Below are 26,028 nucleotides of genomic sequence, written 5' to 3'. Positions count from 1 at the left end.
CAATTTTTAAAGTGCTTTTATAGATATTTATCCACTTCGTCGGTGTTTCTCCACCGCATCAAATATACATCTCGAGCTTCCACACTCACATTCCCTCCTTCATTGTCACATCCCAATCCTTTTGATCCAACTTTCCCCTTTCGCCCCCAGCACGTCACATGCGCATTCGACTGGCAACGAGATGCACTACACTTCTCACCTATACATGTCCCAACTCACCTCAGGCATCCGTGTTGGCTATGCTTTATTCGACGTGGTTCGTATCTGTCATGGCAATGTTGCGATTTACGATGCGCCCTCCCGAATGCGGAACGGCTCACCCAGAAGCCGTCTAGGCACGGAACGCCCCAGATCTGAACAATCAGCTCCGCTCCGCTCCACCTCTACCCGAACAATCATTGAACAAGCTGACCATGATTGATTGACTCGGGTGCATTCCATTGTCATCTCTCTCATCTCATAACATTGTTCACACGCTCATCGGCTTGACCTTATAACCACCCCAAGGTCAACCCTTCGTCTACCCACCTCCCCTACATCCATCCGCCCACTCATCATGGCCCCTCGCCGCCGCAAGCCCGTCGCTCCCAAGACCGCCAAGACCTCCAAGACAGCAGCAGCAAGTTCTGCCGCAACTGCCGCTCCAGCGGCAAGTACTAGCGCACCGACAGCACCGGCTCCAAGTCCTAGCCGGCCCAGGTTTCGCAAACCTTCCCATGCACCTTGGTCGCTCTCGCCATCGCCAGAGCCACAGGGGGGACAGAGGGACGACGACGTAGACGAGCTTGATTCTGACAAGCCCGGCTCTTCGCCTCCTGGCCAGCCCGCCGCCCCCACTTCTCCTGCCACCGGCAAATCGGGCACGGCAGGTGGTACGATTACCAAGGCCCCCAAGACCCCTAAGACCCCCAAGACCCCCAAGACGCCCAAGACGCCCAAGACTGCGGCGACGGGGGCCAACCCGATCCAGCCCGCATCCCCAGCTGCATCTCAACTTGCATCTCAGTCCGGCACCAATATTCCTGCCAAACCCCTCGACCCTGTCCTTCCTGTTTCTGTGGGTCAGCTACCTCCCTCCCAGAAGGGCTACTATGACTCCCTTTTCAAGTGCGGTCAAGAGTTCTTCGACAGCCACTGGGCGACTGACGATGTATGGCGATCCGAAGGTGCTCTGCGTGACTACCTGACGCGCTTGGGTCATGGCAACGATCCCCTCACCACCGTCCAGCCATGGTATCATAGCCATGACTGGCTTTATCCACAGGAAGCGCGGCAATACGGGCTTGAGCGCTACATCCCATCCAAGCCCATTGAGCTGCCGCTCCTGTCCGGCACTCGTATGATTCGCTGTCGCCCGAACAAGGTCGAGCACAGCCAGATGGCCGACATGACGGGAGAACCAGACCCCTCTCCACGTGCAACATGCCACTCTGGGTGCATTCCCGCATTCATTTACACGTAGGTTACTTCGAAGTTTTAAACGCTGAAGCATAGGTCTCCTAGCCTTGTTTGCCCCTTGGCGACAAAATTTAAGCAACCCACCATCGTTTACGCGTGGAAACCCATGGTGGCAGGCATTTTGCTCCAAGCTTGCTGGAGCTGCTACACCCGAGGTTCAACAGGGTGCGGCGTGACCAAGGTGAAAGTCGATAAGGTGGCCTCTCCCTCTGTCTCGGCCTCTCCGTCTGCAAGTCCCTCCCCGCTACCTGCTCGCCTGCCTCCCGCAGGCCCAGACATTGCAGAAGCGGCCGACTTTCTAGATCCTCAAGGCGAAGTCGACATGGCGATGGAGGACGTCGTAATGGAAGGTGCAACCAACCTTTCTTTCACGGAGATGTTCGAATCAGAACCCAACAAAGAGGCTCCCCTGGGCCATGTTACCGAACAGGACCCATTATCATTTGGCTCGCCGCCTCAAGCTCCGACTCATGCCCTCTTTCCTTCCGAACGTCCCACTGCTCCACTTGCCCCACCGCCTCTTCCAGCTGCTTCCCCAACTCCTACCGGCCCTACTTCTCCCACTCGTCGTCATCCTCCTCCACCGCCTCCGCCGCCTGCGCCCCCTATGCCGCCTTCAGATCCTGCACGTCCTGCTGCTCGCTTGGCTCCTCCGGCTGCTCTTCCGACTGAAACATCGGCATCTGCTGCTCCTGCCCATCTTGACCCCCCTGCCTCGCCTGAACGTAGCGATCTCTATCTGCCTGAGGACCTTCGCGTGCTCCCCCCTCCACCTCCAGCGCCATCGTTCATCAGGGAGCGGATCGCTCTCCCCATCGTCCAGGGGGTGCAGTCAATGACCATCACACCGATAATGGAGGAGTCCGGGAAGGATCTCCTTGTGCCTGTTCAACCAGAGCATTCGAAGGAGCTCGTTCAGGAATCGGATGTACCCATGGGAGAATCCCATACCCTGTTGGGTGCCTCGAAACGTCCTCAGGAGGTTGCTGCAGCGCCGCCCGAACGTTCGGATCTCGTGGCGGAAGATTCGCACCCCACCAAGGACGCTGCAGCCAAGTATACGGCAGGCCAGGACGCTCCCAGGGAGGCATCGGTTGCACCCCAGGACGATTCGGACGTGTCTATGGGTGGCCCAGACCCATTCAAGAAGGTTTCGAGCGCTCCCTTCTTTGTTTCGGATGACAGCATGCTGTATTCGGACGTGCCAAAACCCGTGGACGACTCTTCGAATGCACCAGTCGACACTGCAAAAGGTCCTGAGGGTATCACCGGCGCTCCGTCGCCCAAGTCGAAGGCCCTGGTGGAGGCACCCTCATCATTCCTGAAGCCGAAAGACCTCTCAGCACACTCTGCACCGATGGCTTCGGTGGTGGCACCATCTTCGATCCAGGGAATTGAAGGCCGCGCAGAAGTGGGGTCAACACACATGAAGAAGTTCGGCAACATCGGACTAGGCACCTCATCACTCCGTCCGAAGCGGCCTCATTCGCCTGAGGGTCAAAGGGAAGCTAGTTCAAAGTTCCCGCGAAAGGGTTCTCGCCTTCCAAGCACCCAATTCCTGCGAAGGCTTGAAGAAAGCGGTGTTAAGCTTCCACCCAGATCCTTGACAGCCGAAGGCGTGGGGGGGGCAAGTGTCCTTTATCGAAAGCCCTACCTGCAACAAGCTGCTCCCCCGCATCTTGAAACTCACTCGCGCAAGGGCTCGACTTCCGCGACCGAACCCCTCTCCAAGCCGCTCCTGCACCCCGAATACCACTCATCCAAGGAGCCGACCTTGGTAGTTCCACCCGTCAAGCCACCGATGCACCCCGAATCTTCCTCGCGCAAAGGCTCAGCATCGGTGGCCGCGCCGCTCAATAAGCCGACCTGGCCATCGACTTGGGCATCTAAGGATGATGCGGATTCAGAGGACATATACATTCGGGGCCTTTCAGTCCTGAAGGAGCATCAGTCGAACAACAGTGCCCACGAGTCCAAAATGGGGTCCCTCCTCAACGAAGCTGCTGTCGAATTGGCAGAGAGGCGCCACGAACGCGACGAAGCCGTGGCTTGGGCGACCCAGGTCCAAGAATACAGTTCCCAACTAGCTGGTCAGAATCAATCTTTGCGCTCCAGCCTTGGCACGTACCACGAAAGTATGAAGCGGCTTCGACAAGAGCGCGATGCCGCCGTTTCGAAGGCCGCAGAGCACGAGAAGCAGCTCACGAATCTGGCTGCCGAACACGATAACTGCCTCCACAATTTGGCAGCGGAGTCGGCTTCTCACAACGAAACCCGTGCCAAACTTCAAGCCCTTCAGACCAAGTTCGCGGCCGTGACCGAAGAGTTCGACGGCAACACCTTCTTCATGGTGGACCTGCTGCATCAAATGCAGAATCAACCTGAGTCTGCAGGTGCCACTTCAGGTCCGCAGATCGAAGCTGCTGCGTTGCACGGCAATCAAGTCGCTACTCTCCAGACGCAATTGAACGAACTGCAAAGCACTTTGCAACAACGGGAGTCGCATCATAGCCGTCACTTAACTGCATTGACAAATTGCCTCCTCGAGTACCGACACGCCGTATGCGCGCGATTTCCCGAAGCACAACGTACGTGACCTACATATTAGCACTGACCGCAGATATTCCAGTGCCTCAGTTGACTATGGAGGAGGATGTCGAGCCCCCTCCACCCGAGGTCTTCATAGACTCGGAAGACGAAGAAGGAGCGGAACTACATCCTGAGATGGAGTTGGCCACGGCACCGCCTGAGGGCAAGATGGACTTGGACTGAGTGTATTTGTACTGTGATGACAACCCTTCTACATCGTATCAATCGAGGCCACTCTCTTACACGGGCGTGGAACACCTACGACAATCGAGGCCACTCTCTTACACGGACGTGAAACACCTACGATAATGACATGTTATGCTACATACCGAACATCTGAGGAATCATTTCTAAGTACCGTTCAATCACCTCCAGGTCCTCAGGATGGATGTTCATCGTCTCGGCCAGCTGCTTCCAGTGGGAGACACCCCGAATCAGGACTTCGGAGGCCAGCAACAAGGCAGCAATGCTGTGACGGATTCCACGACATTCGTCCATCGAAGCCGTTCCGGATTTGACGTTCATGGTCGTCCCCTCAGGCTTCACTCCTTGAAACATCATTATGGCTCCGGCCGTGGAAAGTGGACCACAGCTACTGGAGTCCGGTTGGGCAGGCCATGGAATATGCGACCGGTTTTGCTTTAGGTCAGTCAGTAGAGGTTCAATCTCGTAAACATACTTCAGTATTGCCAAATATGGTGAAATCCGGGGGTTGGAGTCGGAGTTGGTCCCTCTCGTGGCGGAATCGAGTGGTGAATGAGTCGAACAAAGTCTATTGTTGTCAGCACGGCATGACGAGGACGCGAATGCTCACATGCATGGGGGTCGGTTTGCTCAGATTAGAGGACAGGCCCGGCAGTCTATCCAGGACATAAAGCAGCCGTTCTGGACCATGCAGTGCGACGGTGCAAAAGTGTAGGCCGACCAAAGGTTGGAAAGGCAGCACGTACCACTTCTTGGTCCATTCTCCTGCGGTATCCAGAAAGGAACACGGTAGACTTTTCCAAGGACCAGAATGGAACGGCATGAGCGACTTATCCACGAACCATCCATTAGGCAGTCCCGATGCCTGGTAGACGATTTCGACTTCGGGGTTTCCTTGAGGTCGTCCGTTCGTGAACTTCGTGCAAGCCTCCAGGTTCCGCAGTACGTGATTGATGAAGATATTGGAGTACCAGTCGTCTGTAATCGCATACTTGCGCCAATCGTCAAGGTAACTGTGAGGAAGCCCCCGCTGTCCGAGGCTCACAACCTGCTTGTACAGCCCAGTTAGACTTTGCAGGTTCTTGAATCGGAGGGTTGCGTCGATCAATCGAGGAGCCTTCCTGTTATTCCCCAGAATCAACAACTTCAACAACGATTCCATTGTTGGTTGGGCATATTGGGTGGGGAAGAGCACCGTGTCCTTGGAGCTCGTGACATCCTGGCGTTGACGTTTCGCGGGTGGCCTCCTGCCGACAGATGTGCGATCGGGAACAGTTGGTACCGGGAGGCGGGCCTCGCAAAGAAGGAACACTGGGTAGCAATTGAGTCCGAATGACGCGTTGGGACCGAAGGTCTGAACGACGACAGTACCGTTGATCTTCCACCAGCTCTGGCTTTTCTTATCGCAGACCAGAATGGCGAAATGTCCCTGAGAGACGGTAACGTGCTCCCTCATAACGATAGCAACCACTCCAAACGAACGTTGGGTTGTCGGTTCGGTAAACACTGATGGAATGTCGAAAGTGGCAGGATAATCGTAACCCCTTGATAAATGGATGACGAGGTAGTCCGTTGGGAGTGATATGATCTCGTCTTTCATGACGAACCCCGGTCCGCTGAAGTTGCATCGTCCACAGACAAGGGCTCCGCTGTCACCCATAATTGAGTCTTGAAGGCCGAAAAGGTCGAGTAAACTCAGCCGCCCATCCTGACTCGAGGCAGACTTCGTGTTTGCTGGTGGGGCCCTGAGGACCAGCCCAATCGACACCGATCCGACCTGGTCACTTCCGTCGCACGATTGGCAGTTAGGACACGTTCGAGTGGACTTAGCAGTAACCTGCAGGTATTCGCACAGATCGATTCCAGTCAGAGAACGCGTGAGGTATGTGACTACGCGGAGGAAAACTTCGGAGGCGTCCTGCTGAATCCCAGGGTCGTCAACCAGGGGACCACCTAGCGTGTCAGTGCCGCCACTGGAATGCACATACCAGGGTATACACAAATAGTATTAGACATGATGTCCAGAAGCTCAGGCTGGTTGTAATGCTCGACCGCGTCCCAGCCCTTGAACATATTATGAAGTTCGAAAAGGTAAGGCTGGTTCAACTCAGACTCGGTCATTGCCAAGATTCGAGTCCGCACACGAGGAATCATGTACAGCATAATGTGCATGGTGTCGGCATAGCAGGACAGTCCGTGTGGGTTGGTTGCGCCGGCAAAGGGGATGAAAGGCATCTGCCGTGGCAGTCGCTTGTCATAACGCTTACTGTGCTTTCGAGTGGGATCCCCAGTCCGCCATGGTTGGTTCGGATGACGGTTGAGGGGTCGTCCCGAAGACACTCCGAAAGGCTCCCCCATGTCACTCTTGTTTCGGCGAATGTGCCCGTAGCGCTCCGTCTGTGTCCTCTCTTCCTCTTCGAGCGCAAGAATGTGCTCATCGGACAGCTGGGGAGGTTCGAGGGACATGGTCGGTGTTTCGGCGGGTGAATCGGGCTCGTCCACGTCCATTCGAGACTCGCTGCGTTCAGGTTTGGGGGTTACCAGATCGCCTTTCCTAGGCGAAGGCCGGCTCTCTTTGACAGGGAACGAAGTCACTGGGGAACCATCGAAGTCAAAATCGAACAGTCGTTTAGGGTGATGAACGTACTTCCCCCACTGTTGTTCTAGGGGGTCGTCGTCCGGGCTGGCCTCCCCGTCACTGGAATATGGCCGATCGAAATCCCGCAAAGGTTCGGGGGAAAGATCCGCCTTTGGGAAGTGGAATCGCTCCATTGCCGCCTCGATCTTGGTCTCGTACTCATTGCAGGGCCCCGTGATGCGGTACTTGAAGACGGCGAACATGTGCATGCACCGTTTGCCCGTCTGTTTCCACTTGTTGCACGAGCAAATCTCACGGCCCCGAGTGCGAGCAGCCACCCCCACAGTGCCTGAACCAAGCTTGAGCTTCTTTGCTTGGGCCTGAACGACGTAGATGGGGTGATCCTGGGAATAGGCTGGATCTCCTTGGTCTCGCGCGATAGACATATCGACCACACGAATGCTATCTGTTTGCCAGAGCAGGAGGCCGTTCCGGACAGCCGCAGCGTGGATCCGGTCGAAGCGTGGTTCTTTATGCTGATTCGCTTCGTACCAAGGGAAGTATTCCGTGATTAGAATGTCAACCAAACGATCAACGCTGTTATAAGCGTGTGCCATCTCACTAACTCACCGTTTGTTCGCGCGACAGTCCAAGAAGATTCGATCGAAAACGTTGAACGCAGACTCCACGAAGTTGTTCGTCGACCACGGCCCATCCCGTGTGACCCACGGCGGCAGACCGTAGTCCATGCAATATGAGCGCCACCGAGGAGCCAACCATTCCCCTTGCAGATACCTATCGACTTGGTCCCAAGTCTCAGGGTCGTCGTCGATGTCGTGAATGGTGCGCCTGAAGATACCATAGTACCGGTCGAACTCTTGTTCGACGGGACATCGTTGCAAGGTGCGAAATGCTTGAAGCGCCAAGAAAGAGCCCTGGTTCTGAGGTGTTACTGCTCCGAAGATGCGCCGGAACCTCTTGCGGACTGCGGCAATGAGGTGGAACTGGCACAGGCGGATTGGCATACCCGGAAACACCTCCTCAATGGCATTGCGTTCACCGTCATGAGCGTCAATCATGCCGAAGGCGGGGACCCATCCTTCTTCGGCGATGTCGTCGCACCGCATCAGGAACTGTTCCTGTTCGACAGCGTCGAGCACGAGGACATGGTTGACTTCTCGAGCCACGATCCGACGGGCATGTTGCTGCACTGCCTTTGCGAATGCCTTCAGAAAGTTGACGAACGCAGGACGGATCGCATTCGTGTGGACCATAGTGGCCACTCGTTGATCAGCTATCGTCCCATTGCGAATAAACGAAAGCCACTCACTTGGTACCATTCGGTTATGCTGGTTGACAGTCACCAGCATGGTCAAAGGCGTTTTCCCCCCGGCCTTGTTCTTGAACGATGAGTCCAAAAACATTCCGTTGCACGGCGCGAACATGATGGCGGCCTCAAGGCTAAAATTGGAGACCATGGCGGCTTCAGCGTAAAACTTGGTCTTCGGGGTGGCCGGGATGACAGTGAAGCTAGAGTCAGGATGCTGAACCATGGGGGAGGGCTGGCGAAGTGCATTCGCAGACTCGTAACTGCACTGGAACTCACAGAATGAATCTACTTGGATTACGCTGGTGGATAATATCCAGTGCAACAAGTGGAAGCTTTGCTAGGCGACTCCGACTAGTCGCCGCCGCCCAGACTGACTTAAAGTGCTTCATTACCGGCATGCGATGAGGGGCCATCGTTTGTAGCTCTTTGAAGTAAGGCTCCTCAGAGATGGAACGTTCGAACCCTGCGACGAAATCAGCTTAGGCAACGTAGCCCACCTACACTTGGCTAAAAAAGACGTAGTCATTCGATACGACGACGCAACATGAAACAGTGCAGCTCGAACGAAGTGCGACATCGACAACTCCACATTGCGGCGGGGCTTCGGGTGGTTGAGAGGCTCCCACCACTGAACAACCCCTTGCCGAATGTTATCCAGGGTCATCTCAATCTTGGGGTCAGCCATTCCGTATGCGTGGTGCTTACAGTAAGAATCGCGTTGCACAAAGAAGCTCCCCCCGCTTTGCGTGGGGACTCCAACATCTCAACATCTTCGCCATCCCCGCGGTACTGGTCGAAACTTTCGAATGTGTCACCAGTCCCAGAATGGGTGGGAGGGAGGGCCTTGCACTTGCCGCTGCACCGAAAGTTTCCTCGAAACAAGATCAGTGACCCATCTGAAAACGAGTCGAATGATCCAGATGCCACGGATACGACGACTCGACGCGAACGAAAGTCTGTCGGAAAGAGACCCACGAAAGTTTGCCACTTAAGCCGAACATCACATTGGATTGCACTGTTGTTGGCAGCGTTCCAGTCCCATGGCTGAGCGTTAGTGGCGTGTTCCTGCTGGGACTTGACTCACCGACAAGTCAAACTGCAGTGGCAGTGAGTGAAGCTCGTAGATCGTCGAAGAGTGAGAGCTGGCACGGTCGAGGTGATATAAGGCCCTAACCACAGAGCGAAAGCCATGTGGCACAACTAGGGGGCCATCATCATACTCAGCAATGGGAGTAGGCTCAATATCAGCCATGCGACGCCTTTTGAGGTTGGTCTTCTGCAAAGGAACGGGAGAAACGCTGTCCGTGATGAACTCGGCAAAGGGGGGAGGGCTGTCATCCTGATCATCGACGTCTTGGCATTCATCTGAATCCTGCGCGATGGGAGGCGTAGTGCGATCCTGATACTGCGCGGCAGGCCGGCCTCGTGAACGGCGACCCACCAAGGCGGGGTGGGGGCGGGGGATGTCGTCGACGTCCATGGATGGATGGAAAGTGGTGGGGAAGTGGGAGATGCGAGTGAGATGAGGAGTTGGGGAGTTAGATGATGAATCAACGAGCCCAGGTGACCATTGGGATGCAATATATCAGTGAGAGAGTGAGAGTGAGTGGGGAGCGAAGAACAAAGATCGTATCATCCAAGGCGCACACACCAGATTTCAATGTTTTCAAATCAGTGATGGGGGCGTCGTGAGGCGATGCCAAATGGATCCAACAGCGCCTGTGGAGCGTAAGCTACATTGTTCCCTCGAATGGCGTTGAACCATGGAGGAGTGAACGGTAACAGTATGTGGAGGCTGTCGCAACAAAGTCGTGCATAGCACAGTTGTGAGACAGCAGTATTTATGTCATTCGATGAGGCCAGGGAAAACACGGATGCAATATCGCGGAATCTGGCTGCTATGTCGGGGAATCAGGGTCCAAAGCTAGGTGTTAATACAGCAAGCCTGGACAAAATGCGATAAATCATTCACATATATGGACGTGCTAGCAATCGTCGTCATCATGACCATTTTCGAAAATCCACCCATTGCATAAAATCAGAAAACAGACACATCCGAGTCACGTGGCTTGACCTCCACCGGTGGAGGTGCACGATTTCCAGCGCCAACGAAGATGCTGTCAACAACATTCTTCACCATAAGATGCGGCCAGACGGACGAACGAACTACGAACTCCGCCCCATGCGTGTGGCAATCGGCGAGCTCGACCGCGCCGATGGCTCGGGGAGGTTTGAATTCGGTGAGTGAAGCCGCCCTGCCATCGTGACGAAGCTGACACTCCCCTCCTCTCGCCGCCGCTCCGTTTATGGCTCCATTTGAACCACAGGTCCCGCCGCCGCCCTCGCCTCCTTCACCGGACCTATCGAGGTGCGAATTCGCGACGAGCGCGTAGACGCGGCCACGCTCGAGGTCATCCACCGCCCCCTCGACGGTATTGGCGCCACGCCCTCCCGCGCGCTGGAAGACGCCCTCCGCGCCTCCTTCGCCCCCATTCTCACGCTGAACCGCTTCCCCCGCTCGCTCGTCCAGCTCGTCGTCCAGAGCCTGACTCCCGCCGCACCCCAAGCCTCGTCGTCCCCACCATGGATCGGAGAGAAAACGACATCTTGGCCCCCATCAACCTTCCCTCCACCACAGGGGACGCCGACCCTCTCCGGCGGCATGGTGCCGCGCGCGGCCGCGTTCAACGCCGCCTCTCTGGCTGCGATGCACGCCGGGTCTGTTGGCATGCGCGCAGTGCCTCTCGCCGTCGGCGTTGCTCTCGTGGACGGCGAGTATGTGTTGGACCCCAGTGCGGAGGAGGAGGCTGCGGCCGATGCGCGCTTCGGCTTCGGTTGGGCGTTTGGTACTGGTATCTCGAGTGCCAAGGATAGGATGGAGGACGAGGCTGAGGAGGTCGAGAGCGTCTGGATTGAGGCTGAGGGGACGTTCACACGGCAGCAGGTGGGTGATCAGGAGCCGCTGCGCTGACTTCAGTTTGACGAGGCGCGTGCGCTAGGGCTCCGTGGAGCCAGGGAGGTATTTGCGTTCGTGCAGGGCGAGTTTGAGACGTTCTTCGAGCGGCAAGTGTAGATTATGCATGTGCATCTAGAGTGATATAGTAGGGGTGGGCTGGAGAGGAGCGGGAGGATGAGGTTACTGGAGGTGGACTATGATGAGGCGCTCGCCTGAACCCACGCTTCAACACCTCGTCCTGCGCGGAACACCACGTCTTCTGTGCCCCACTGCCCTACGATGCTCACACCTACGGGCCACCCGTCCACGCGACTAGCCGGAACGCTCATGGCGGGCAGGCCGGCCAGGTTGGCACTGGCAGTCAGGACGTCCTGGAGGTACTCGTAGCGCGCATCATCACCGCTCCCGTCATCGTGAAGGCGTGGTGCCGGGCCGATAGCTGTGGGGTGGAGGAGGACGTGCACGCCGCCCTGCCTCCCCTCTCCTCGCAAGGGATGCGCGAGGGCGAACACGTCCGAGTACTGCTGCTTCAAATCATGCCGCAGCGCTAGCGCCTTGAGATACGAATTGTTGAATGCGTCCGCCGTGAGCGTGTGCGTGCCGGCCATGATGCGCTTGCGGACCTCATACCCGAACCCCTCGGAGCGAATGCGGCGCCGGCGCTCGGTACCGCTCTCGTCGTCGCGCGCGCGCTCCCACGCTGAGCCCCACCACGACCCGCCAAACCGGCCGAGGTTGGACGCTGCCTCCGCCGTCGCGAGCACATAGTACGCCGGAAGTGAAAGGCGGAGCGCCGGGATGTCAACGGGCACCAGCTCCGCCCCCTGGGACTTGAGGTGCTCCAGCAGAGCTGGCGGGAGCTGGTACGCGCCCTGGACGTGCGTCTGCACTGGCAACCCGATCCGCAGGCCCTGCATGCTCGATGGGGCGGCCGCGGCGATACTTGCGGCGCGTTCGCGAGTTGCCGCGGTCGCGCATGTCATGTCCCGCTCATCTGGAACAGACAGTACGCCGAAAACCTCCTCCACGACATCGATCGTTGAGCCTAGTACGCCCACGCAATCAAGACTGTCCGCATACGACACCACGCCGTACCGGCTGATCATGCCGTAGCTGGGTTTCAAACCCACGACCCCGCAGAATGATGCCGGCAGGCGCACTGAGCCACCCGTGTCTGTCCCCAGCGCGCTGAGATTAGTCTAAAGCCAAGATTCGCAACTCACGCCCATGCGCTGCCATCTGCCACCGCCGCAGCCGAACCACCCGAGCTACCTCCTACTGAGCGAGGTTCGCCTGGCGGACCAGATGGGTTGGGTACCGGCCCCCAACCTTTGGGCATGTGCGTGTTCTCAGAGCTGCGGTCAGCCACTGCCCCGCATGTATGACCTCACCCCATCCCAAACTCATCCATCTTCGTCTTGCCCACGATGTGCGCGCCCTCATCGATGAGGCGCTGCACACAAGTCGCAGTGTAGGGCGGCATATATCCCTCTAAAATGCGGGACGAGCATGTCGTGGGCGCACCTGCATAAGAGATGTTGTCCTTTACAGCGATGGAACGCCCGGAAAGCCGACCTGTTGTTAGCGCAGCTTAACATCGCGATCCAGGACGCAGCTCACCTGATGATGGGCCTGGTGTTGCAGCGCTGCGCCAGACGTAAGGACCGGGCGTTGCGTGCACCTCCGCCCCTTGAGCACTAAAACTCGCAGCTTGCTTTGCACCCTGGGCTAGACGCAGTGAGGAGCGCATGGTTGTTGCTGCTACAGTCGTCTAATTGAGAAGTTGGGCAGAGTCGCGAGATTCCGGTGGACTCAATGGTGGAGGTCGCTGGTGGAGGTCATTATGTAAGGACTTTCCACGTGGCGGAGAATTGAAAACGCCGGAGCAGGTGGCGAGAGCTGCTGGGCGTGGGCTCACCGTACGCGGGGAAGGTGTCCGGCAGTGCAAGGCTAGGGCGACGACTGTGCAGCGTCGCGCACGATCAAGTCATCCTCCCTCACCATCACATCCTCCTCCCTCTCCAGTCACCTAACCTTCGCCTTTCATCAGGCATCCTCTCTTCTCGCCCCTACCAGCCCCCCATCCTACTCCTCCGACCTCCTTCGACCGCCCCGCACGCTCCTCCCCCGCGTGCGCTGTCACCCAACCTTACACACCTCAACTCCACCTAAACCTCCGCACGTTGGCCACTTGCCCCCGCCGGTCGACGCACCCTTCGATCTTCAGACTGCTCGTCCGACCAACTTCCGTGTCTCCCCCAACCTCGAGGGTGCACACGGTGTAGCTAGGTAGGTGCCCTCCGTGCACTGCGCGCCCGCGCCATAATCGCACCGCCGGTAGACCACGTCCGGCTGGGTCCTCGCCCTCGCCTCTCTCGCTCTCGTGCTAACAAGTTCAGTCTCCACCGCGCATGTCCTCTCAGGCCCCTGCAGCGTCAGCAGACCCTCCCGCCTTGTCAAAGTCGGCCAAGAAGAAGGCCAAGAAGGCGGCAAAGGCGGCAAAGCAACAGAGCTTCGACTCCGCTGCCCTCGCCGCTGTTGACGACGAACTGCATTCATCAGCCCAGTTCGCCGAGGGCCGCCCTGCTCTCAATCCCGCTGCCGACTTTTCAGCGGCGGCTCTCGAGCCGTACTACGAAGACGCTGTCGCCAAGCTCGGCATTGACCCCGCAGCCGCAGCCGTTGCCAACGCCGCTGCCAGCGCCGCGCGCACCCGCGGTCTTCCTCCCGACCCCTTGACCTTTGCCAGCTACGCCTTCGATCATCCCCTCGGCCCTCCACCGGGCGATAACCCGTTCGATACCGGCTTCTCACCCTCTGTCGGCATAGGACACGACGAGCTTTTGGAAACCGCCAACGAGCTCTTTCGCAGGATGCACTACGATTCGTACGGCGACGACGACCCGTACTGGTCGACGCTCCCAACGCATGTGCGCCAGTTCATACGCGAGGCCATTCCTTTCAACGGGCAGAGCAACCCATCAAATGACCCTCATGCGACGCAAAAGGACCTCTACGCCATGGCGCAGCGCATCGTGCAGGCTGCCAGCCACGGAATAGGTTTCCAGGCGGTGAACCCCATGAACGGTAGAGCGCACATGCCGTCCAGCATCGCCGAGGACTTGGGTTTCCACAATCATCCTAATCACCCCGACGCCCCCGCCCGCGAAGACGAGTACGATGAGGAGGACGACTTTGATGAGGAGCCCGAATCTGGTTTGGTCCAGCCCAACGGCGAGGCGCCAAAGAAGAAGAACAAGAAGAAGAAGAAGAAGGCGACGCAGCCGGTTGAACCGCCCCCCGCGACGCTTCCGCCTCCTGCAGTCAAGCAGCCTCCTCGGCAACCGGTACCGCCGCAACCCCAACCTCTTCTCCCTCAACCCCAGCTTCATCCTCCTCCACCGCCCGTCGCATCTGCCCCATCCGCTCAGCCCGCGCCAAGCTCGCGTGCCGCCGGCAAGCAGCCGATGACCCATGCGCCCGTTGCGGCGGCCAACCCTCCGGCGCGATCTGTGCGTGCCGCTGGGAAAGCTCCCGTCACCGCCACGCCGCACACGCACCACAACCACACGCACCCTCCGCCCCCCAAGCTCGGAAATAAGGGCAAGGCAGCGGCGCCTGCGCAACCAGCAAAGATTTGGACTGCTGCATCTCCTGAGGAACGCGAGGCTATCACTCAGTTCTGGCTCGCGTTGAGCGATGCGGAGCGTAGAGACCTTCTTCAGCTCGAGAAGGAATCTGTGCTCAAGCGCATGAAGGAGCAGCAGCGCCATTCGTGCGGATGTGCAGTGTGCGGCCGGAAAAAGGTTAACATCGAGATGGAGTTGGAGCAACTCTACCACGGCTACTACGCCGACTTGGAGCAGTACACATCCCATCAACGTGCGGCGATGGCCAGCCAGGACTGCCCTCCACCACCGGGTGCGGGGCCATTCCCAGGAAGTGTCGAGATCGATCCCAGCGGTCAACTTCTCAAGCTCGATCACCTCGCGCCCAACTCGTCACATCATCCAAGCGTGGACGAAAGCGACGAGGACTACGAGGATGACGACTACGAAGACGAGGAGGAGATCGACGAGGATGACCTTGCGTCCGAGGAGGCTGACACTGACTACGCTCGCAAGCCCAAGGCGCATGCTTCGCGACCCGAGGGGTCAGATGACTTCTTCGGCTTTGGCAAGAACCTCGCCACAATCAAGGGCATAATCACGGTTGCCGATGACATGCTCAAGAACGACGGGGCGAAGTTCCTGGAAATGATGGAGCAGCTAGCTGTCAAGCGTGTAGCTCGCGAGGAGCTCAACGCGCGTGAGCTCCAGGAGGAGACGGATGAGGATGATGAGGAGGATGACATCTCCGAATCTCAGCGAATGGAGGACGGTCGTCGAATGTTCGCTATCTTCGCCGCGCGCATGTTTGAGACTCGCGTCCTCACCGCCTATCGCGAGCGCGTTGCCAAAGAACGAGAGGAACAGCTCCTGCGCGAACTCGAAGCAGAGGAGGAAGGGCAGCGAGCCAAACAGGAGAAGAAGGCCAAGGAGGCGCAGCGGAAGCGCGACAAGAAGAAGTGAGTGGCATCATATCGCTCATGCTGACAGCCTAGGGCCCAGAAGCAACGCCAGGACGATGAGCGTGCCGCACGAGAGGCCGCCGCCGCCGAGGAGGCGCGGGCTGCCGAAGCCAAGGCCGCCGAGGATGCCAAAGAGCGTCAGCGGCGGCAGGAGGAGGAGCGCGCTCGCCGCGAGGCTGCTAAGCGTGCCGCCCAGGAAGAGGCTGCTCGCAAGGAGGCTGAGCGTCGCAAGCGCCAAGAGGAGGAGCGCGCCCGGGAGGAAGAAGCCGCGCGCAAGAAACGCGAGCGCGAGGAGAAGATCAAGAAGGAGCGCGAGGCACGCGAACGCGAGGCCAAGGAGAAGGAGCGCCGCGAACGTGAGGAGAAGGAACGGCTCAGCAAGGAGAAGGCCGAGAAGGAGCGCATCGCCCGTGAGGCGCGCGAGAAGGCTGAAAAGGAGCGACAAGCCAAGCTTGAGGAAGAGCGCCTTGAAAAGCAGCGGCGGGAAGCGAGCCAACAACGCAAGGTTCTCGCTGCGCAGCAGGCCTCGCGCGAAAAGGCCGCCGCGGACAAGGAGAAGGCCGAGAAGGCCGCCGCCGCCGAGCGGGCGAAGGCTGCTGCGGCCACCCCCATCCGTCCTTCTCCCGGCGTCGCAGCTAACCGTAAAACCTCCGTTCCTCCTCCACCCGGTGCGCGCAATGGACCAAGCCCTCCTGGTATGAGCCCGGCGCCCATTCAGGTCCCAGGCTCGTCTATGGTCCAGTCACCCTCTCCTACCTCCGGGCGCACACCTCTCTCGTCGCGTCTCACCCCCAAGGCACCGCAGTTTGGGACATTCCCGCAGGCGCAGCCTGTGCCGTCGATGCCGACTCGTGCGACCCAGGCCCCTCCGCCCGGCTTCAGCTTCGCTCCCGGCTCAAGCTATACGCGCCAGTCGTATCGCGCGACCTCGCCCGTATTCAGCGGGCCGCCGACGAATGGGCAGATGTTTGGTGGTCCGGCCTCGTTGACGGGCTCACCTTCTTCTGCGCTGCCTCGGAGCTTCGGCGCCACACCTGACAGTGCTTTCGATGCGTTCGTTGACCCTCCTCGCCAGGCCTTGGGCGTGGGCTATCTTGGCAAGCCGGCAACTCCCACCCGGACGCCCGCCGACGAGCCGTTCCGCGCGGGCGCCGTTGGACAGCGCATGGCCTCTGGACCGAGTGCTCTGTTCTCGCCGAGCGAGGACGACTTTGTGCCGCGTGAACCCATCGCGCAGCCTATCGGCCCTCCTCCTCCCGGACCAATTGGCTCACGGCCTCCAGGCCTGTTTGAAGCCCCTCCAGCGGCCACCGCCGCTGCGCCTGGCGCCGGGGCTCCTCACGGCGCGATCAGGAGCGGACGACGGTCGCCCACCCAGCCCGACAAGGTGCTGGGTTCCGCTGCCCTCGGCGGCGACGAGGTTGTGCCAGACACGCGCCGCGCCGCGCCGTCGTGGAACAAACCGATGGCTGGCCCCATCGGAGGAGCAGCGATCGGTGGTGGTCGGTGGTCGGTCACTCCTGCTCGCAACCCTTCTTGGGGGACAGGTGCCTCCAATTGGCCTCCAGCCTACGGCTCGTCTTCCATGGCTGGTGTCACGTCCGGCATGGGTAACTTGGCCGTCGGTGGCTCGACGCCTTTTGGTGCGCCTGGCGGTCCGAGTATGCTCGGTGCCCCCGGCGAGATGCGGCAGACCGACCTCGCACCCGGCGCGCCCCCGCCTGGCTTCGGCAGCATGCCTCCTCCCCAACACCAGCCGCTGGGTCACGACCAGCGCCGAGGGCCCAACTCATTTGGCGCCGCGCCCGGGCAGCCGTTCTACGGTCAGAGTATGTTCAGTCCAGGTGGCCAGTAGTGTACAGGCCGCCTCTGCGGAGCGTGCTTTTGATCCAGATGCATTCCTCCATGTGACAAATTGTGCAGCGCTGAGTTGTGCGCTCCTTCACACACGAGTGCAGTAGCAGTGTTCACATCTTCTGACTGATATACATATGGTACAAGCACAATATTACAGTTGGTGGTTGCTACGCAGAAGTCCATGACCGGTGAAACCGGCCAACTGTTCAGCCTTGAGGTCGACCAAGGGCTGGCCACCCGTGGGACCATGTCCGGCCGACAGGCGGGGGCGAGGCCGCGAGCTGTGGGCGCCGTGAGTGGTGTGACCGGTAGGAGAGCGATGAAGGCCGGTGTGCTTGGCCAGGCTCGGGCCCATGGGGATGGCAGGGGCAGGCGGTGTGTGGGGATGCGAATGGGAGTGTGCTGACGGGTTGAGGCGTGCGCGCACGCCGGGGTCGGCCTGCGCCATTGCAAAGGAGCGGCTCGCGAAGATGGCGCTGTGCAGCTTCCAGCCCGTGGCGTCATCGGCAGCCAAGAAGGAGATGTACTCGCTCGGCTCCTGGAACGAGGCCGCTGCGTCCAGTCTCTTGAGCGCGAACGTGTATGGCATTGGCGCCTGGCGGCTCTTGCGCACAGTGTACACGTCCGAGAAGAGGGTGTTGATATGCACCTCATCTTTGCCCTTCTCGTTCTTGCTGAGAAACACCTGGCCGCCGCGCACGTCGAGCCACTTCTTGGCCCACTTGCCCGGCTTGGTCTCGAGCTGCACCCAACCGCTCACCATCGGCGGCGTGTCGGGGATGTTGCGGCTCCACACGTTGTGCGCCGGCATCTCACGGATGACGAGCGCATTTGACGCAGTGGCGTCCCAACCCTTGGTCACGCCGGAGAGAATAAGCTCGTGCTCGCGGACCTGGCGTTCTGTTGTCAGCTCGCGGTTCTCAATAGGAAGTGCTCACCTAGGCCGAGCTCAGCAAAGCTTTCAAAGACGACCCAGCTCCCGTCGGAAATGTCGCCACGCGCACGCGCGCCGGCAAGGACGTCCCGCGCCGTTGTCTCGGGATACGCGTCCAGGTTGATTGGCCGGACGTCCGTGCCGTGCGTGACGAGGCAGCGCACGGCGGTGGCACGACGCACGGGTGTCGGCTCTGTTGGTGCAGACGGCATTGGCATGCGCCCCGCATTGGATTGCGAGCGCTTGCGCGTTGCGGATGAGTTGATGGATGTGGCACGGCTAAGTGCCGCCGAACGGTCGCCATCGGATGGGATGCGGTGCCCACTTGCACCGCTACGGGCGCTGTGACCGCTTGTGCTCCGACCCACGGTCGTCGAACGCGATAACGACGGCGTGTTTGAGTTACTGCGGTCGCTGCGCTCGGACGGCGGGGGACGCAAAGCGCGCGAAGGGATGGGTGGCGCTTTGCCGATCGCGACTCTCTCGAGCTGCCCGACTAACGCGTCCGGATGCACACCTTCACCGTTCCATTGACGACGCGACTTGGTGGTAGCGGAAGTCGCGGCACGGCGCAGCTCGCCTTCCTTCTTGGCTTCGCGCAGAGCGCGCTGTGCGCGGCGAGCCTCGCGGCGCTTCTTCTGGTCAGCTAGGCGCTGCTGCTGCGCGGCCGCGGCACCGGGGTGCAGGCTGCCCAAGGGGACGTCCTCGTCTTCGCTCTCGCTTGTGTCCGAGTCTGAGTCATCCCAAGTGCTCTCCGCTGTGCGCGCACGTCTGCCGTGACTGCTACCGCGGGACGATTCGCTCTGTCCTGATGCACGGCGGTGGGGCACGTCGCGCCAGGACGACCACATAACGCTGTTGGTGTCGGCAGCCGGGTCGTTACCGGAGGATTCCGCGTGGTCGTTTGAACGGGAGAGGGGAGTGTGAGAAGCGAAGCTGTGGGTACACGAGTCGGTGGGTGCGACTGCAGCGTTGGAAGCAAGGCTCTCGCGCTCGCCGGGGCCGCTGTAGATGTGGAACGGGTGGTTGTTGACGTGGTCGTCGATGGTGGGGAATGCGGCAATTGCAGCCTCCCAAGACTGAGTTCCAAACGTTGAGGGACACGTCTCGGACCGATCATCCCGAGTCAGGTTCTCATTCCGACTGTGCGCGGCAAGCGCCCGTGCCAAGGCTTCCTCGCTTTGCGTTCGCGAGTGGCATTGTCCTCCCCAATTTTCCTGGACCCCTGCAGTCGGCGTCGAGAGAGCATCCGTGTCGAATGCTCGACTGTGCTCGAGAGCCTCGCTGGAGGACTGGGAGGGAGAGAATCGTCCACAGCCACCTGGGTGCGAGACTTGAGGAGTGATGAGCTCGATGGATGAACCAGAGACTGATGCCGCGCCGCCCGTGACGTCGATCGACAGGTCTGGTGCCTGTGACGTTGGCATACTGTGCACATGGGGAGAGCCCGACCGCGAAACTTGGGTTGTCGACGGCTGGTCCCCCGCATCCATCCACTCCTGTGGCTCAAGTGGTTCAAGCAACAGCTGCGGCTCATCTTTCTCATTGCCGTCATCGCCGAGGTCGAAACTGTCATAGAACAGGGGCCGGGGGGGCTCGAGCGGCGACTGGCGCATAGCTACTGCCACCAACTCGTCAAGGGCTGGGACGCGGTCAGGAGGCGAAGGCCGCATAGCCGGGGAGGGGATGGGCGAGGCACCCCGCGACACGCGCCCATTCTCGCCACCTGTGCGAAACGCGCTGAGTATACTCGAGGGCCGTCGCGTAATCCCCATGCTCTTGCTTTTGCGGAGCCGAGGTACAAGAGACTGCTTGAGGTTGGTCAAGCTGGGCGAGTGCCGCGGCCCTGCCAGCTCCTCGAGTAGTGGTGGAGGAGAGGGGAGGACGCAGAATTCTTGCGGCAGCGGTGAGCGGGAAGGGCGACGCTGGCGCTGGGGCTGCGAGTAGTCAATAGCAGAGGCGAAAGGGTCGTTCTCCATGTCATCCACGCCAAGCATGTTGGACCTGGGTGAAAGGGCGCGGTATGAGGGGTATTTCTCATCGAGCTGCGCGAGTATCGAGTCATCGCCGGTGTCACTGCGATGCGAGTGTGCACGGACAAGCGCGCCACTGCCGTTGAAGCTGGGGGAGGAAAGATACGAAGCGGACTGGTCCGGTGACAATGCAAGCGGCGGAGAGAGAGCCGCGGGCGGGGCAGCTGGTGACATGGGCCGCGACGCTGGGGCCGCTGCCTGCGATGCGAGACGGGTGCGAGCATTGTCGCGAGCGTGCTCGAGAGGAAGGGAGGGGACTGGAGGAAGGTTCTCCTGCTCGGCGTGGCGGTACTGCTCACGCATGTTGCCAGCCGACTTTGAACGCCACAGTCGCTCCATTCCACGCTTCCACGCCGACTGCTTCTTTCCATCCGGCGCCTTGTTCTCCAAGGGAGTGGGCGCGCGCTTGGGGATGTTACCGGTGTTAATCAACGGCGATAACGGGGGACGGGCAATGGGTGTCTTGAGCTGCTGTCAGTATGGGACATGTCACCCGCGGAAAACAATGTAACGCACATCCTGACTGTCCTGCTCGTTCTGACGCGCCGTCTTGCTACGCAAGCGAAGCCGTGTCTTGCTCTTGCGCTGCTTGAGCTGCGGCACCTCGGGCAACGGAGGATGCGAGGGGAGTCCGGTAGAAGAGTAGGTCGCGGAGCTTGGAAATGTGGACCCTGGGGAGGGGAAGGCGGGGGATGGACTTGCCGCCGGGAAGGGCTGCTGAGTACTTGGGGGTCGCTGTGTGCTCTGCGGCCGGGACGCCACTCCGACGCTGTCGGCCATCGAGGGCCCACGGACGTGAGTTTGCGACTGCGAAAAACCGCGACCGTGGCTTGGGGAATTGACAGAGGAAGCTGCCTGGTGCGACTTGCGCATCCAAGGCCATGGGCCAGCCTCGACGGATGGCGAGGGGCTCACCATCCCGCTCATGGTGTTGCTACGTGAGCGCCCACCGCCGCTCTTTGAACTCTTGGTGCTCTTCACGCTGCGACGGTCGCCGGTGTTGGAGCTTGTGCTGCCACTGAGTCGGGCACGCCAGCTTGATGTGCGGTCCTTGTCGCCTTCGTCGCTGTCGTCGTCCCAGAAGCCACTCTTCGCGTACATGCCGCTGGTGGGCGCGCCGCTCTCCTCGGCCTCGCGTTGATGCGCGGCAGCGGCTGAGGGTGCGCGTGGCCTCGCTGGAGACGAGCGCGCACTGGCAAGTTCTTTGATGGGAGTAAGAGGCGGGGCGTGACCGATGCTTGGTGAATGTCCATGACCGAGATTGGGGGTGAACGGAGTAGAGGGAGCAGGCCCATGTCCGAGGGAAGAGGTGTGGGCGTGGTTAGAGGTGAGGGAAGGCGAGTGACTGTGTCCGTGACTTGATGGGACTGGTGGGAGAGTGGAAAACGCGCTCGAGAATGAGGGCGTGTGTGAGTGAGCGCTGGACATGGAGGGCGTCGGCGCGTGTCGTGGTGGTTGAGATGATGCCATGGTGAGGGCGCGGCGGGGGCGGCGGGGGCGGCGGGGGTTGATCTATCGAGCGGCGTGGGGGATTGTCGATGGAGGAGAGGAGGATTGTCGTGAAGTGGAGAAAAGAGAAGGGCAAGGAGCAGGAGGGATCACCGGAGTAGTGATGTCTGGGGGAGGGGCAGGCGTTACTGTCGTCGGAGTTGGGATTGATGAAGAAGAGAGAACGAGAGAGAGAGAATGTGTGTACAGAAGACGTGAGGAATCGAGTAATGAAGGATGATGAAAGAATGAGGAGAAGGAGAAGAGAGGACAAGGGGCCGTAGTTTGAAAGGTTGAGAGAAGAGAGAAGAGGGATCAGAGATCATAGAGTTGAGAGGAGACGGAGACGGACGCGACTGATTTGAAAGAGCAATTCCTCGGGTCCTGATCCATTTGCTGCGCACGCTCCAGTCGTAGTGCATCCAAAGTCCATGACCGCATTCGAACCATCATCCCTGCAGCCTGTCCTACAATTTCCCAGTCCCCACGCTCTGGACTGAGCTCTGAGGCCTGTGAGGGTTGTTGATGCTTGATGTCTTGATCTCATGGCGGGCCAGATGCCGCGCGACGAGAGAAAAAGCAAACGGGTCGAGCGGGGGGCGTGTTTTGGTCGTGTGCCTGGTGTTTAGACGTGGCGATAGGGGCTCATTACAATCCGTCCAATGCGATATATCCCCTCGGCCCTCTCCAAACTCGACCCAAACCCCTTTCCGCCTCTTTCTCTCCCCCTCTCCCCTGTCCCCCCCCCACCCCCCCGTCGCCCAGCATCGAGTTTCGGATCCTCGGAACTGCACCCCCAGCTCGAGCACAGCATCTGGAATCCCGACACTGGATGGCATTGGAATCCTTCGGCGTCGACGCTCGATACTCTACTCTTCTACGCGTCATGCTGTGATGCCCATAAGCATGCCGCGATCCGCGCGGAACGCGTCCCCCGCAAACTTTGTGGTGCTGGTCCGCTACCTGGCTCTACAGTAGCTCCAGCTCCAGGGCGCCAGTAAACATTGGCCGAACTGGTGCCCGCCAAAAACACGCAGACACGCAGCTGAATTGGGATCTTAAAGGGAAAGCAGACGCGTCCATCCCATTCCTCATCGACGCGTCCTGAGCTGCGACGCCTTGTGTCTCGATTCCTTCCCAATCCTCCAGCACCTCCCAGTTGGGAAGGTGGCAGCGCTGCTCCTATGCTGCATGCTGCATGCATGAATGGTTTCACTGCCATTCACCTCACCAGCCTAGCCTGCGCCCTCAGCCTTATACTGTAAGCAGTCGGTATCTGGAAGCTACACCCGTGGTCCCCGACCCGGACCCGGGGTCTCGCTCCTCGTCAATCAACCCTGTAGCGAGGCGAGTTTGTTTACATCGGCGTCACAGAATGACTACTAGTTGCCAAGGCCATGTCCCCCATGGCCCCATGCCCATGGCCCATCGCCCAACTGTGTGCTCGGACGTGGCTTCGTTTCTCCCATTTCCCAAACTCCTAACGCTCGTGCGCTCATGCACCCCTGCCCATGACTAGAGTCACGTGCGCTCGGCCATGAATTGGGATCTTCACAGCCAGAATCGCCGTGCGCCAGCGCCATCGCCAGCGCCACAAACCATGTAGCATGCAAGCCAAGGCCACGGACAGGACAATGGCTCACGTGCGCCACGATCGCGGGCGAGTGGGGAGACAGCATAGCCTGGACGTGGGGCGAGGGCATGGGGCGAAGAGAGAAGAGAGGGAGAGGGCGACGTGTGAGTAATGGCCGACGGGGCGGCTGCGAAGCTCGCCACGAAGCATCGACAGCGCCACAGTCAGATGCTCAGATTTAGAGGCGAGAGCACGGTCGTCGTCTGATCGCGTCTGAGCGACCGAACCATCCACCTGGAGGCGCACGAAAGCGACGGCGCAAAATTCTGAGCCGCACAGACTTGCTTTACGTCGGGGACGCCGCATCTCTCGAGCCTCGGCTTCGAGCTCCTCTAACCTCTCCCTTGATGTCGCCTCCAGATCTCCAGATCCAAGAGAAGGCATGCCAACCACATCGAACCGTGCCAAGTCCACTAAACTTCACATCCATGCTCATGTCGCCCGACTATGCACTAAGAATACACACCAACCTCACTGCGTCATGTCACGCACACCCTTCTCGCTGAAGCTCAGCATGCCGCCCTCCTGCAGCTTCTCGACGACATCCTCGGCCTCGGCCACACTCATGCTGCCCAAGACCTTGTTGACCTCGTCCAGCTTTTCCGTCTGCAGCGCCTTCTTGAGCGCCGGCGGGAACGCCTCAAACAGCTCCCACTTGCGCTGGAGGAACGCGCGCACCTGCTCCATGTCCAGTTCCTCGGCGCCCTCGCCCTCAACACGCAGCTCGGCCGGCGGCGGCCCATCCGGCAAGTTGAAGCCAATCTTCATGTTGGGGTCCTCGGCGACGAGCTGGATCTGCTCCCGGTCGCCGTCGTCCGCCTCAGCCTCCTTCGCGAGCTCAACGCTCCGCCGCTCAATGTGGCCGTACGTGCGCGCAAAGTCGTCAGCGAACATCTTGAGCGACTTTGGATTGCGCGAAATCATGCGCTGGAAGAAGAGGCCCACGCCGTCGCGTCCCAGCTCCCGGCAGTAGTTGATGATCAAGCTCTGGTGGACGCAGCGCCGCGCCAGGTCCTTGTTTCCCTTGCGCTCCGCCTCGAACGCCTCGAGCAGAACTGCGTTGTGCGCCTTCTCCGTAAGCACCGACGAGTCATTCTGAATGAAGGCGTATGTCTGCTCGAACGCGCCCAAGGGGATGTCGACGAACTTGCGCAGCGCAGGCGTCATCGTCCCGTACTCGGACTCATCCTCCTCCTCCGCTGGTACTGAGGCCTGGGCTGTGGCCTTAGATGACTGCGGTCAGTTCCAGTCGAATAGCACCAACTCACTGATGCTCCCGGGTTCAGCACCTCGATCTCCTGCACCGTCTCCTTCTTTGGCGAGCTAGGCTTGGGCTTGGGCTTGTCGAGCGGGCTCGGCGCTGGCTTGTTCACAGTCGAGCTGCTCCAGCCATCCCGAATATCGTCGCTCGTGATCTTCCGCTTGCCCTCCTCCTCTTCCTTCTTGATCTCCTGGCGCACGTCGGCATCGCGCTTGTCGAGCGCCTTGACATGCCAGTCCAGCCGCTCGGCTAGCGCCTGCGCCATAAGCTCCGCCTTGGAGTCGGGCACGGTCGCCTCGCTCGCCCACGCCGGCTCCCCACTCTTCTCGTCGACCTTCTTCCCGCCCTTCATTACGTTGCCGTTCTCGACCTTGGCCTCGCCGTCGACGAGCCACGCCGCCTCGCGCCACACGTCGGAAAGCAGCTGACCCATCATCATGTCGTACGTCGGCTGGTTGGGCGCGCCAGTCGCCGGCTTCTCAGGCGAAGGCTGCTCCTTGATCCGCCGCTGGACGGCCCGGTAGTGCGTCACACCCTTGCCCTTAACACCGTCGAGGATCGACACGATGCGCGGACGCAGCACGCCGTTGAGCTCCAGCTCCGAGTTGAGCTTGGCGATGAGGAGGCGGCGCTGTTCACGCTTCTCGTGAATGTCGCGCTGGCGCCAGCGGATCATCGACCGCTTGTCGACGTTTGGGTGCTCCTCGATGTCCGAGTCATCGGAGAGCTGGGATCAGTCGTGGCCCCTTTCATCGGTTCGCTATGACTCACCTCGAGGTTGTCCCACTTGGAGTAGTTGAGAGGCATGATGGAGCCGCGGTTGTGAGGTTGATGGGAGAGCAGTCAGAGGACTCGGTTTATGAGACCGTGAGCTGCGCAATGTTGTAAGAGACGAGGAGCCGGGGAAGGTCGACTGTCGCGCTGATTGTGGAACGTCCGAGAACGTCGTCATGGCGCGCTTCGTATCGAGATCCTGGCTGCATGCCGTCGTCTTATGAAACCCACGTGAATTTACGTAAGCACAGGCCGATGCTGTACAGACGTCACCGGCCTTCTGGCTGCGTGGCGGGCGATGCACCACCAACGACTGCACGACTCTTCTACTTCTCTTCTCCTCATCATCGCTCACCTTCATCC

General features: G+C 59.8%; 8 protein-coding genes across 8 annotated transcripts; 4 read left to right on the top strand and 4 right to left on the bottom strand.

Annotated features, from left to right (window-relative positions):
• Positions 1-556: 556 nt before the first annotated feature.
• COLE_03432 (uncharacterized protein) lies at positions 557-1,462 on the top strand (the record flags this gene model as incomplete). The annotated part of the gene is made up of 1 exon (XM_018427104.2): positions 557-1,462. The coding sequence occupies one exon, from the start codon at positions 557-559 to the stop codon at positions 1,460-1,462; it is 906 nt and encodes a 301-aa protein (XP_018274894.1).
• Positions 1,463-2,581: 1,119 nt separating this feature from the next.
• Positions 2,582-4,230, top strand: COLE_03431 (uncharacterized protein; the record flags this gene model as incomplete). The annotated part of the gene is made up of 2 exons (XM_018427094.2): positions 2,582-4,046; positions 4,079-4,230. 2 exons carry the CDS (start codon positions 2,582-2,584, stop codon positions 4,228-4,230), a joined length of 1,617 nt encoding a protein of 538 aa, XP_018274763.1.
• Positions 4,231-4,828: 598 nt separating this feature from the next.
• Positions 4,829-9,411, bottom strand: COLE_03430 (uncharacterized protein; the record flags this gene model as incomplete). The annotated part of the gene is made up of 8 exons (XM_065626287.1): positions 4,829-6,204; positions 6,240-7,426; positions 7,460-8,111; positions 8,160-8,359; positions 8,436-8,622; positions 8,661-8,829; positions 8,865-9,203; positions 9,244-9,411. 8 exons carry the CDS (start codon positions 9,409-9,411, stop codon positions 4,829-4,831), a joined length of 4,278 nt encoding a protein of 1,425 aa, XP_065482368.1.
• An 891-nt stretch (positions 9,412-10,302) lies between these two features.
• COLE_03429 (uncharacterized protein) lies at positions 10,303-11,130 on the top strand (the record flags this gene model as incomplete). Its single annotated transcript, XM_018421237.2, has 2 exons — positions 10,303-10,399; positions 10,487-11,130. 2 exons carry the CDS (start codon positions 10,303-10,305, stop codon positions 11,128-11,130), a joined length of 741 nt encoding a protein of 246 aa, XP_018280538.1.
• Positions 11,131-11,309: 179 nt separating this feature from the next.
• Positions 11,310-12,865, bottom strand: COLE_03428 (uncharacterized protein; the record flags this gene model as incomplete). The annotated part of the gene is made up of 4 exons (XM_018425946.2): positions 11,310-12,303; positions 12,339-12,470; positions 12,507-12,690; positions 12,736-12,865. 4 exons carry the CDS (start codon positions 12,863-12,865, stop codon positions 11,310-11,312), a joined length of 1,440 nt encoding a protein of 479 aa, XP_018280539.1.
• Positions 12,866-13,526: 661 nt separating this feature from the next.
• On the top strand, positions 13,527-17,646 carry COLE_03427 (uncharacterized protein; the record flags this gene model as incomplete). Its single annotated transcript, XM_065626286.1, has 3 exons — positions 13,527-15,682; positions 15,719-16,147; positions 16,884-17,646. 3 exons carry the CDS (start codon positions 13,527-13,529, stop codon positions 17,644-17,646), a joined length of 3,348 nt encoding a protein of 1,115 aa, XP_065482367.1.
• A 47-nt stretch (positions 17,647-17,693) lies between these two features.
• On the bottom strand, positions 17,694-20,812 carry COLE_03426 (uncharacterized protein; the record flags this gene model as incomplete). The annotated part of the gene is made up of 2 exons (XM_018422516.2): positions 17,694-18,442; positions 18,481-20,812. 2 exons carry the CDS (start codon positions 20,810-20,812, stop codon positions 17,694-17,696), a joined length of 3,081 nt encoding a protein of 1,026 aa, XP_018280541.1.
• A 3,289-nt stretch (positions 20,813-24,101) lies between these two features.
• COLE_03425 (uncharacterized protein) lies at positions 24,102-25,698 on the bottom strand (the record flags this gene model as incomplete). Its single annotated transcript, XM_018426144.2, has 3 exons — positions 24,102-24,854; positions 24,899-25,618; positions 25,663-25,698. 3 exons carry the CDS (start codon positions 25,696-25,698, stop codon positions 24,102-24,104), a joined length of 1,509 nt encoding a protein of 502 aa, XP_018280542.1.
• Positions 25,699-26,028: the final 330 nt, after the last annotated feature.

Source organism: Cutaneotrichosporon oleaginosum (assembly GCF_008065305.1).
Source record: "Cutaneotrichosporon oleaginosum strain ATCC 20508 chromosome Unknown ATCC20508_contig03, whole genome shotgun sequence".
NCBI lineage: Eukaryota > Fungi > Basidiomycota > Tremellomycetes > Trichosporonales > Trichosporonaceae > Cutaneotrichosporon > Cutaneotrichosporon oleaginosum.
Note: the sequence above shows the minus strand (reverse complement) of the source record. Positions and strands in the feature narration are given on the sequence as shown.